The sequence below is a fragment of the Canis lupus genome, chromosome 1, assembly GCF_011100685.1.
Source record: "Canis lupus familiaris isolate Mischka breed German Shepherd chromosome 1, alternate assembly UU_Cfam_GSD_1.0, whole genome shotgun sequence".
NCBI classification, from domain to species: Eukaryota; Metazoa; Chordata; class Mammalia; order Carnivora; family Canidae; genus Canis; species Canis lupus.
In genome coordinates, this window is record NC_049222.1 from 49,510,683 (window position 1) to 49,521,532 (window position 10,850).

The window sequence follows — 10,850 nt, forward strand, 5'->3', positions numbered from 1 at the left end:
TCCCAACACATTTTATATATATGTTTTTACTCTCACCTCCATGAGAAGAGGCACTTGTTGACCATTTTACAGAACAAAGGAATTTAAAAGGCTTAAGTGATCACCCAGAGGTTGATAAGTGTTGCGTCTGCCCTCTAGGGTGCTGTCATCAAAGCTTCCTGGACATAACCCCCCTCAGACCTGGCAGCAGAAGCGTGTCTGATTCCAAGAACCCAGGCTTGGCGCTGTGTCCTCTTGACTCATCCTCTGGAGTAGGAGGAAGAACTGTGCTGGAGCTGAGCGTGACATCTCAGAAGCAGTCCGAATGGTTGCTGTGCCAAATATGTAGGAGCTAGAGACAACCAAATGAACCAACAATGCAGTGATGGGGTAAAATATAAATTATAAAGATTCTGAATATATCATTGAAGATGCTGGTTAAAGTAAGAGGGTTAAGAATAGTCTGAGAAGTGGTTAGTTTGACTTTTGAAGGCAATACCAGTCTGTGAACAAGAGGATTGAGAACATTTCATGAAGGTCTGGCATTATTGGAGGGGGGTTTGCCCGTTGCCATCTCTTCACATAAGGTTCAATGGATGCAGCTGCTGGGAAGGTTGTAAGGAGAACAGAAGTATAACCGTGCTTGATACAGAGGTCTCACTAGATGTTCCTTCTCTTGGCCTCTCAGTTATATTTGATGCAACTGACCACTCTAGTTTCTGGGACACTTCTGCAAACAAAATGCAAAGCCATTCTGTCTCACAGTTTTCTCTCAGATATTCCTTATTTCTCATTAGTAGCAGTTTGTCCTTTAGACCAGTCATTGCCCCCTCCTCTGTTGACGCTTTCTTGGTAGTTCATTTATCCCCAGGATCTTACAACCCTGAATAATGTCATTACCTTTGATCTGGAGCCATCACGGGGGAGTTGTGCCAAGAACCGAGCTACCCCTATTGTCAGGAGTGCACCGCAAACCAGCTGTGGCCAATCCATAGTGTTGAGTCATTGTTCTTTTAGACCAACCAGGGAGTTTGCTACATGGAAGGTTGGGGGATTCTACCTTCTGGCTTAAATCTGGCTTGCACTCTTGCAACCCTATTTGTGGAACTTAATGAAGAACAGTTGTGAGGCCCCTTCAGGAGAAACTGGCCCAGTAGCTGCTGTAGCAGTGGCCCTTCACTTGCACTTGGAGATTATGGTGGCTACCCACTCATTCCTTACCAGCCTGGGTAGCATATGCTTATAGATTTAGATAATTTTTTGTTTGCTTTTTAGGATTTTATTTATTTATTCATGACAGACAGAGAGAGGCAGAGACCTAGACACGGAGCTGTAGGACTCGATCCTGGTACTCCGGGATCATGCCCTGAGCCAAAGGCAGATGCTCAACCACTGAGCCACCCAGGAGTCCCTCGATACAGTTTTTAAAATGATACTCTTCTTTTGCCTATTTGTTATTCTTAGTTCCTATCTGGCCCATTCAAAGCTCTGAAGAGAGCTTGGTGAACAACTATAATGAGGACTCCCCAGGTGCTGTGTGCCCCCTCAACAAAAGCAAGCAATTATCCTCTCAGTTTTTGCTCTTGGTTCTTGATAGACCCTCCAGGTAGGAAACTATTGAATGCATTCCTTGCATCCAGAAGAACATACTCATATTTGTTAGGCATTGGGCATAAAGAATATATTAGTATTCATTCATATTTAATGCCTGTAATGTATTAGGACCTGTGCATAAAGCAATATAACAAGACGAACTTGCAAAGCTTATGTAGTTGAGTACAGGAGACCGATGAAACCAGGAATTTTAACATCTTGTAAGAAAAGTTAGGTAGATGATGCCAAGGGGCACCAAATGCAGGAGATAGGAAGGCTTCCTGGAAGAAGTGATAATCTAAGTGGAGTGCTTGCTACCCAGCAAAAGACAAGTTGCACTGCTAATTGAGATTTTGTATGTATGTATGTATTTATTTATTTATTTATTTAAAAACAGAGAGACAGGCAGAGGGAGAAGCAGGCTCCATGCAGGGAGCCCGACGTGGGACTCGATCCTGGGACTCCAGGATCACGTCCTGGGCCGAAGGCAGCAATAAACTGCTGAGCCACCTGGGCTGCCCCTAATTGAGATTTTGAACAGAAAGGAAATAATAAAGCCTGGAAGAGGTGGATTTAATGAGTTTGGTTTAGATGAGTTAAACTTGGTGTGTTGAGAAATTTTAATGGAGAAGGCATCTGCTCAGGGGACTAGATTAGAGATTTCAGAGTGGTCAGCATGTCATGGTAACTGAAGCCATGGGAGTGACTGGTATTACTCAGAGTGCTGGTACAGAGTAACAACCTTGAATATATAATAAGGGGCAAAGTAAGCCCACAAAGGAGACTAAGTAGCCTAAGATGTAAGGGGACACAAATAGAACAGAGCATGAAGCCAAGGCACAAAGTTCCATACATTCCTTGGACTCTCGTATTTTTCGGACAGGGAACAAACACATTGCAGACAGATTTGCTGCTGAATTCTTAGGGAGGACTGCTGATTCCATCACTACTCCAGACTCTTAAGGATTTCTCCCAAAGAAAACACTGTTATACAAGCATTTCCTACCTGTGTGGCCAGTGCTCTAGCTTTCTTCTCTGGTTCCTTTGGCCCATCCATATTCCTCTGCAAAGTCTTAATGCAGATTCCGAGGACCTAATGAGTTTTCAGTCTACTTCAGGAGGATTCTCCAGGCTTGGCAACCATTTCCCTTGCACATTGTGACACAATTCTCTTGCCCCAGTGTTCTCAACAAGCTGCCCTGCCCACCTAGAAACCCCTTTCCTTCCTGCCATATTCAAAAATCTTAACTTCCTCAGGAATTCCATGTGGATATATCAGGATGCTCTCAGTGGCATGTGACACAATAGCTTGTCTAATTCAAGCTGGCTTAAACAAGAAGGGATATTTGTCTCACATAGTTGGAAAATCAGAGGTTGAATTTAGAGACTGAATTTAGTGTTCACTTCAGAGATGCCCTCAAAGGTTGTACTCTTTCCATATTAGCTCTGCTATCCTCAGTGTGTTGGTCTTGGCAAGGGTCATGCTGTCTCTCCTCATGCTCAAAAGATGGATGCAACAGTTTCAGGCCTCACACCAAGACACCGTCCAAATGTAAGAAGGATCCATCCTTCTTTCTAGATCCTAGGTGGGATCTTTGGTTTCCACAGCCAATCTAGCAAGCTTCCCTTCACACTTCGAAGGCCAAGATTGGGTCACGTGAGTGTTCTGAAAGCATTGCCCAGGGCTAAGGTTAATTATATAGAGTAAAATGGATAGTGGGAATCAATCACTATAACTCGATTATGGGAAAGAGGTGAAAAAGTATCAAGTCTAAATAACCATAATATTCTGTCACCAATTACTCCACCCAGGTGTTTACCCTTGCCAATATTGACCATCAGTGATTGTTAAATGTTAATTATTTAAAATTTCTAAGGAGTTTTAAATTTTTTCTGAGCTTTATTTATTTGAGAGAGCGTATGGGTGGTGTAAGCAGGGGGGAGGGATGGAGGGAGAGAATCTCAAGCAGATGCAGTGCTGGCAAGGAGCCCAACCCGGGTCTCCATCTCACAACCCTGAGATAACGACCTGAGCCGAAACAAGTGTCAAATGCTTAACCCACTGAGCAACCCAGTCACCCCTAAATATTTTTATTTTATTTTATTATTTTTTTTAATTTATTTTTTATTGGCGTTCAATTTACTAACATACAGAATAACCCCCAGTGCCCATCACCCATTCACTCCCACCCCCCGCCCTTCTCCCCTTCCACCACCCCTAGTTCGTTTCCCAGAGTTAGCAGTCTTTACGTTCTGTCTCCCTTTCTGATATTTCCCACACATTTCTTCTCCCTTCCCTTATATTCCCTTTCACTATTATTTATATTCCCCAAATGAATGAGAACATATAATGTTTGTCCTTCACCGACTGACTTACTTCACTCAGCTCACCCCTAAATATTTTAAGTAATCTCTACCCTTAATGTGGGACTTGATCTGAATAGCCCCAGACCAAGAGTTGCATGCTCTGCCAGCTGAGCCTCCCCAATTATTATTCAAATAAGAATTGTTTCCATATCTGTGGCTGACTCTAATCTTTGTATGGGGGTCTTATGCAGCCCTTGGGGATGGTTAAAGCTTTTGGAGAGAATGTCCTGAAAATTCATTAATATTTATTAATGCATTAAGCAGCCGCTACTGTGGGTCTGACACTGGCCTGAGAGCTAGAGAGAAGACAAAGCAAGAGCTCTCTCTCGAAGACTAGTCCACGCTGTGGGGGCGTGTCCAGGAGAAACACCCAGACCTGAGCCTGGAAAGTGACTGGGTGGGGGGAAGGAGGTGGGTATTAAGGTTCTAGATAGCTCTGAAAAATTGAGCTTCCCCCGATGAGACAGCGAGAGTAAGCCGTAAACACTTTGAAACACAAGAGTGGCCCAACGTATTCCATGCACCCACTTCCTGCAGATTCTCCAGACTGCTCCCTGGAGGAAATCCTTTTGGTCTGTGGGATTAAGACCCTTCACATTTTCCTCACCCATTCGGCGCTGGAGCTGATGAGCCACCCTCACAGGAGAGCACGGAGAAGGGTTTGCCCAGAGAACCAAGTTAACCCCTGATGAATGGAGGAGCTTTCCAAGCCACCAGAGCAGGACGCAACCGCCTGCAGGCCTTCAGCTGGCAGGATTCGCACCCACATCCTCCCCACTGGGATTTGAGTCCTGGGCTCAACGTGGGGTACTATCTTGTCACCCCCACTTTTCACTGACTCGAAAGAAGTTCAAAAAGACTTGTCTTCCCCTCCGCCCCCCAAACCAAAAACGTCGGGACAAACTACAGCCCTAGGGTTTTCGGATAAAGGCTGGGTGCTGGCGGGCGACTCCCGGTGCGCGGCCCGCTGACGGCCCTCCCAGCCCCCGCGCGCCCCGCCGTCGCGCCTGCGCACTGGCGCCCGCGGGGCCGGAGGCGGGGCAGCCCGCGGCTCCGCCCCCTGGCGCGGCCCTTCGGCTGCTTGGCAAGACTGCCTCGCTCGCTCTCATTGCCGGGCAGCAGCAGCGCGAGGTGTTCGTGCGGCAGGATGAGTGCAGGCTCTGATCCCGTGGTCATCGTCTCGGCGGCGCGGACCCCCATAGGTAAGTGGCCGGCGGCGGCTCGGCCGCGCGGACCCCGGAGCCCCGGGGATCCCCCGGAGCCCCTCGGAACCCCGCACCTCGCGCCTCCTCGGGCCTGCCGGCCGGCAGCCCCGCCCCGTCCTCGCCCGGTGAGGCCCACCGCGCGTCGCGTGCTCCGATTGGGTCCCCGGGTAGAACCATCGCGCCGCCCTGCCGTGCTATTGGCTGGCGGAGATAGGCGCTGTCTTTCGAGTCCTCTGGTTGGCCAGCTCCGGGAGGAACCATGTCGGCCCTGTGGCGGCAGGGGCGGGGTCGCGGGGTGGCCTGAGCCGGGCGGGGGTGGTGAACGGAGGATTCCTGAGACTTGCCTCCCGTGGCTTAGCGCCGTGGAGATTTCAAAGCCCTTGGGCTGTCGACCCCTTTTGTTGGGGGGAGCGTGGGCCGCCCCCATCTGCTGGCGCTGGGGAAATGGAGGGGTGGGTTTCCCGCGGGTCCGCTCGGTCGCGGGCCAGCCGCGCTGGGCGCGCATCTCATCGCCCCTGCCTGCCCTTCTGCCCTAGGCTCCTTCAATGGTGCCCTAGCCACCGTCCCTGCCCATGACCTGGGCTCATCTGTCATCAAAGAAGTCCTGAGGAGGGCCGCTGTGGCTCCCGAAGAGGTGTCGGAGGTCATATTTGGACACGTTTTGGCGGCAGGTAACTCCTCAGGGACCGCGGAGGTTTATTGGAAGCCACTCATCATACCCCCCTTTCACCCCCCTCTCCCCCACCCCGCCACCCAGCTGCCGAAATCTAAGTTCCTACCTCCAGAGATCTGCTCGCGGGGGTTCCCTCTGTTGGATTTCTTCAGGCTCCCCCGTGCCAAGCCCCTTCACAGGCATTTCCTGGTGAGCCCGGGCTAGACCACCGCCCTCCACCGTCTTTTCACTCCTTAGTACCAGGCTCAGCCTCACCCACCAGAGACTGTACACGGCCCTCCCTATGCCCCTAAAGTGCCACATGTTCAACAAACATGTATGAATTCCTCGTTTGTGCCCTGCACCGTGCTAGGTGCTGGGGCCCGGGCTCCAACCACCCAGGTAAGGGCTCACTTCCCACCTGGGAAGGGAGGCCGCACTTCCTGCTCCTCACAGGGCTCTGGCTCCCTGGGTGGGGACACTGAGTCATCAGAGCGCTCCAGCCTCACTTCTGGTTCCCACTGAGTTTACAGACCTGCGATCACTGAAAGTTCCTGGTTAGTTATTAATAGATTCATGCTCACTCAGTAGCATAAATTCTCATTATTCCTAGTGGTACTGGGTAATGCTCACTTACAACTGACTTCTGTCTTTACCCTGAGACCTGGCCCATTGTTTGGTGAAGTCACTTGATGGTTTTCTAGTTCCTCTTCCTGATTCTCAAATTGTCCTTACGGGCTGTAAAGTTGGAGCCTAATGCTTTCTCATGAAAGGGCTTTATTTATTTATTTTAAAGATTTTTATTTATTCATGAGAGACGCAGAGAGAGAGAGAATGAGAGAGAGAGAGACAGGCTCCATGCAGGGAGCCAGATGCGAAACTCAGTCCTGGGACCCCAGGACCATGCCCTGGGCCGAAGGCAGGTGCTAAACCACTGGGCCACCCAGGGATTCCCCTCTCAAGGGCTTTAAAATACACGAGTAACATCCTCAGACTGGCCACCTTCAGTCCACATCCTCCTTCCTTCCCAGACCTACCCACAATTCAGACTTACTCAGTTGCCATAGGGTGCTCCATGCTGGTTTCCCTGTTATCTCTAACACATCTGTCCTTGATAGTACCTCTACATAATTTAATGGAAATAATAGCTGTGTTCATTGAGGGCCTAATAAGCGCTGGGCTTTTAAAGCACTGTGCTTAGTGCTTTCATTGCTTTACTGAGTCCTATCCATAACTCCACTGACTTGTATTATCTCCATTTTGCAAATGAATAAATGAGATTTTGAGAGGTCAAGTCACTTCTTTTTTTTAATTTTTTTTAAGATTTTGTTTATTCATGAGAAACACAGAGAGAGAGAGAGAGAGAGAGAAGCGCAGAGACACAGGCAGAGGGAGAGCAGGCTCCATGCAGGGAGCCTGATGTGGGACTCGATCCTGGGTCTCCAGGATCAGGCCCTGGTCCGAAGGCAGACACTCAACCGCTGAGCCACCCAGGGATCCCCCAGGTCAAGTCACTTCTCCAGAGGCACAGTTTGAAGTGCAGCTAGCATTTGAACCCTCATCTGTTCTAGTCCTTAAAGCCAGGTACCTTTCACAGTCCTGTAAAAATATTAACCAAGCACCTGCTATGCACCACTAGGGATAAGCAGTGTTCATAAAGGGTAGAATTCATCATTCTTGTGGAGCTCATATACTGCTAAATGCTAGACTATATTATCTAATTATGTGTAGGACTCATTTCTTACCTTGAAGATGGGGGTTATAAATAAACACATAATATTTTTATGAAGGAGTTATTTATTTAAATGTATATGTAATTAATTGTAGCTTCAAAAACGAGCCTGAAGTGATTGTCTTTTTTATTAACTACCATGCTATGTGTTTCATTTAAGATTTATTTATTTGAGAGAAAGTATCTGCATGAGTGGGAGGAGAGGCAGAGAGAGAGGGAAAATGTTAAGCAGACTCCCCACTGAGCTTGGAGCCGGACTTGAGGTTCAGGTTCAGGACCCTGAGATCATGTATGACATGAGCCAGAATCAAGAGCCGGCCACCTAACCGACTGAGCCACCCAGGCATCTTTGATTCTTTTTAAAAAATTTTTATTTAATTTTAAGATTTTATTTATTTATTCATGAGAGACACAGAGAGAGATTGAGGCAGAGACACAGGCAGAGGGAGAAGCAGGCTCCCTGCAGGGAGCCCAGCATGGGACTCGATTGTGGGACTCGATCCTGGGACTCCGGGATCACACCCTGGGCCGAAGGCCGGTGCTCAACTGCTGAGCCACCCAGGTGTCCCGGCATCCTTGATTCTGTCTTTTTAATAATTTTCCTATACCTGTCTTCAGTCTCAGTCTCAAGGCTACCAGTCTAATCCCAGATAAGGAACATTATGATGAAGATAATCTTTAAATTTTTGTCTGTGACCCATTTGCTAGTGTTTTGCTAACAAACTCATTGAGGAAGGATGCTAGGTATGGGTAGATCTGAAATTTGCAACAGATTAACCACTGTATAAACATTGATCCTTTGATAACAGACAGTGGGGACTGAGAACATTTGGAACTTTCAACTCCCTTCCCTTCTCTGCTACGATTATGTGCGTGGGTCTATTTCTTGCTGAGAGGTCTCTGTGTTCCCTGTCAGGTTGTGGGCAAAATCCTGTTCGACAGGCCAGTATGGGTGCAGGAATCCCTTACGCCGTTCCAGCGTGGAGCTGCCAAATGGTCTGTGGGTCAGGCCTAAAAGCCGTGTGTCTTGCAGCACAGTCAATAGGGATCGGAGACTCCAGCATTGTGGTGGCAGGAGGCATGGAAAGTATGAGCAAGGTGAGGCTTCTGGAGGTAAGGCTGTCACTGACCGCTCCCTAATAACTCCTGTCCATACCATAGCAGAGTAAACTGATGCGTCTTAGAGCTGAAACCAAACAGTAAACAAATAAACAATGGATTCCACCTCCATCTCTACCTGGATAGGATACTTTTTTTTCTAAAATGTTATCAGCATAAAAAAGCATAAACATTTCCTGAATTAAACTTACTACATTAGTTGGTTCATCTTAATTTCTTTCTCCTTGTCGGAAAAAGTCAAAAACAGATGTTTTTCACTACTGTCCTGCACTTGACAAGGAGGACCCCAGGGACCAAATTTGGTCGACCCTTTTGAAAGCATTTGGAATGTGGAAAAGAGGACCAGTGAGTGGTACCTTCTCTAATAGGCTTGCCAGGTGGGATTTGTTTCACCAAGGTCCATCCCTCGAATTGGCATGGCAGTGAAAAGGAGAAAGTATAGCCCTTGCTTCCTCCAGGCAGTTGCAGGTCTGACCTGAAGGTCCGCTAGACAGAGGCTGATTCTGCTCAGTGGCCCAGGAGGAGGTAAGGTGAAGGCATCAAACAGGGTCAGCGTAACCCTGACGGGACTGTGCTAGTGTCTGTGTCGCACTTTGCAAGATGCTTTTGTACATACAGTCACAACAGCCCTTTGAAGGTAGGTGGTATCATTCCCAATTTACAGGTCAGGAAACTGAGGCCCAGAGCCAAGGTTTCTGACTCCAGGTCTTTCCATTCTATTAGAGCTGCTATAGAGTTGGTAGGAGTTAAAAAGATCCCCCCAACCAGAAATCCCGAGTTAATTAGGCAACCTGGTTATTCTCACTATAGGCATACATCTTTTGTTTTTTTAAAAGATTTTATTTATTTCTTCATGAGAGAGACAGACAACATAAGGAGAGGGAGAAGCATGCTCCCTGTGGGGAGCCTGATGCGAGACTCTGTCCCAGGACCCTGAGATCATGCCCTGAGCTGAAGGCAGACACTCAACCATTGAGCTATCCACGCGTCCAGCATTACATCTTTCATAAATAAATGACACATTGTTAGCATCCTTTATGCCTTTGGATGAGATCCTCATTTAACAAATAGCTAGTTGCCTCTTTGGAAAGAATAAATGAAGTTTTTAAGGAAATAGGACACAAAATGGGTTGATGTGGTGGTAAATGGAAATAGCTAGGTAGGAGAGGATCAGCTTCTCAGGAGCAGACAGGATAGAATAGACTGCTGATTACTAGGGGTCTTCAGGCCCCTAGGCCCTGGTGAGGAAGAGGACAGGTCCCAGGGGCAACTAGGTTGAAGACCCTTAGCACACCAGGTAGTGTTGAGTGGGATTTTGAGGAAAAGACTAGTTACACCCAGTCCTAAGTCCATTTGTATTTCTTGTTTCCAGGCTCCTCACTTGGTTCACTTGAGGGCAGGAGTCAAGATCGGGGGAAATGCCATTGGCCGACAGCATCCTCTGTGACGGGCTCACTGATGCATTCCACAACTATCACATGGGCATAACAGGTAAGGCCGACGCCACTGGAAACAGTAACTGCACGAAGTTTAAAAAAGATCATGTAATTGCTAACTTTACATGCTTTCCTCCTGGAGGGTGGGCACCACGTCCTGATGACTCTGCATCACTGCTGGTGAGGGGCTCAGTCCACCTGGATAAGCCAACCTGGGGAGATAGCCTGTCTCCCCAGTGTTGACCCTTGACCATCGTGGAATGTTAGAGGCAGGTGGTGTTTCAGAGCTCTGAGCAATGTCCCATTTTACTGTTGGAAGAAACCAGGGCCCCTGAACAGAGGTTTTGTGGCCCAGGCAACATCAGAGGCGAACAGGTGCTTCTGGTGCCTTGCACTGCCTTCTTTGCCTGGCACGACCCAGTCTTTGTAGGTTGTCTGCGGTTCAGGTGTCCTGGCAGGGCAGCCAGAAGATCAAATGAGCTCCTGTCTTTTCCTGCATTTAGAATGTAAAGTTAAGAACAAAAGGAACATTTAACTTTAGAGTTAAAGGAATAAGCCCTGAGAGGTTCCACCCTTGTTTATTTATTTATTATTTATTTTAAAAATTCTTTTCTTTTTTTTTTTTTTTTTTAATGATTTCATTTATTTATTCATGAAAGACACAGACAGACAGAGAGAGAGAGAGAGGCAGAGGCAGAGCAGCGGGAGAAGCAGGCTCCATGCCGGGAGCCTGATGCGGGACTCAATCCAGGACTCCAGGATCACAC

At 47.9% G+C, this 10,850-nt stretch overlaps 1 protein-coding gene across 1 annotated transcript; it reads left to right on the plus strand.

Moving 5' to 3' along the window:
* The first annotated feature begins 4,983 nt into the window (after window positions 1–4,983).
* Window positions 4,984–10,094, plus strand: LOC119875965 (acetyl-CoA acetyltransferase, cytosolic-like). Its single transcript, XM_038526479.1, has 4 exons — window positions 4,984–5,141; window positions 5,681–5,815; window positions 8,445–8,626; window positions 10,020–10,094. Exons 1-4 carry the CDS (start codon window positions 5,087–5,089, stop codon window positions 10,092–10,094), a joined length of 447 nt encoding a protein of 148 aa, XP_038382407.1. The 5' UTR covers window positions 4,984–5,086.
* Window positions 10,095–10,850: the final 756 nt, after the last annotated feature.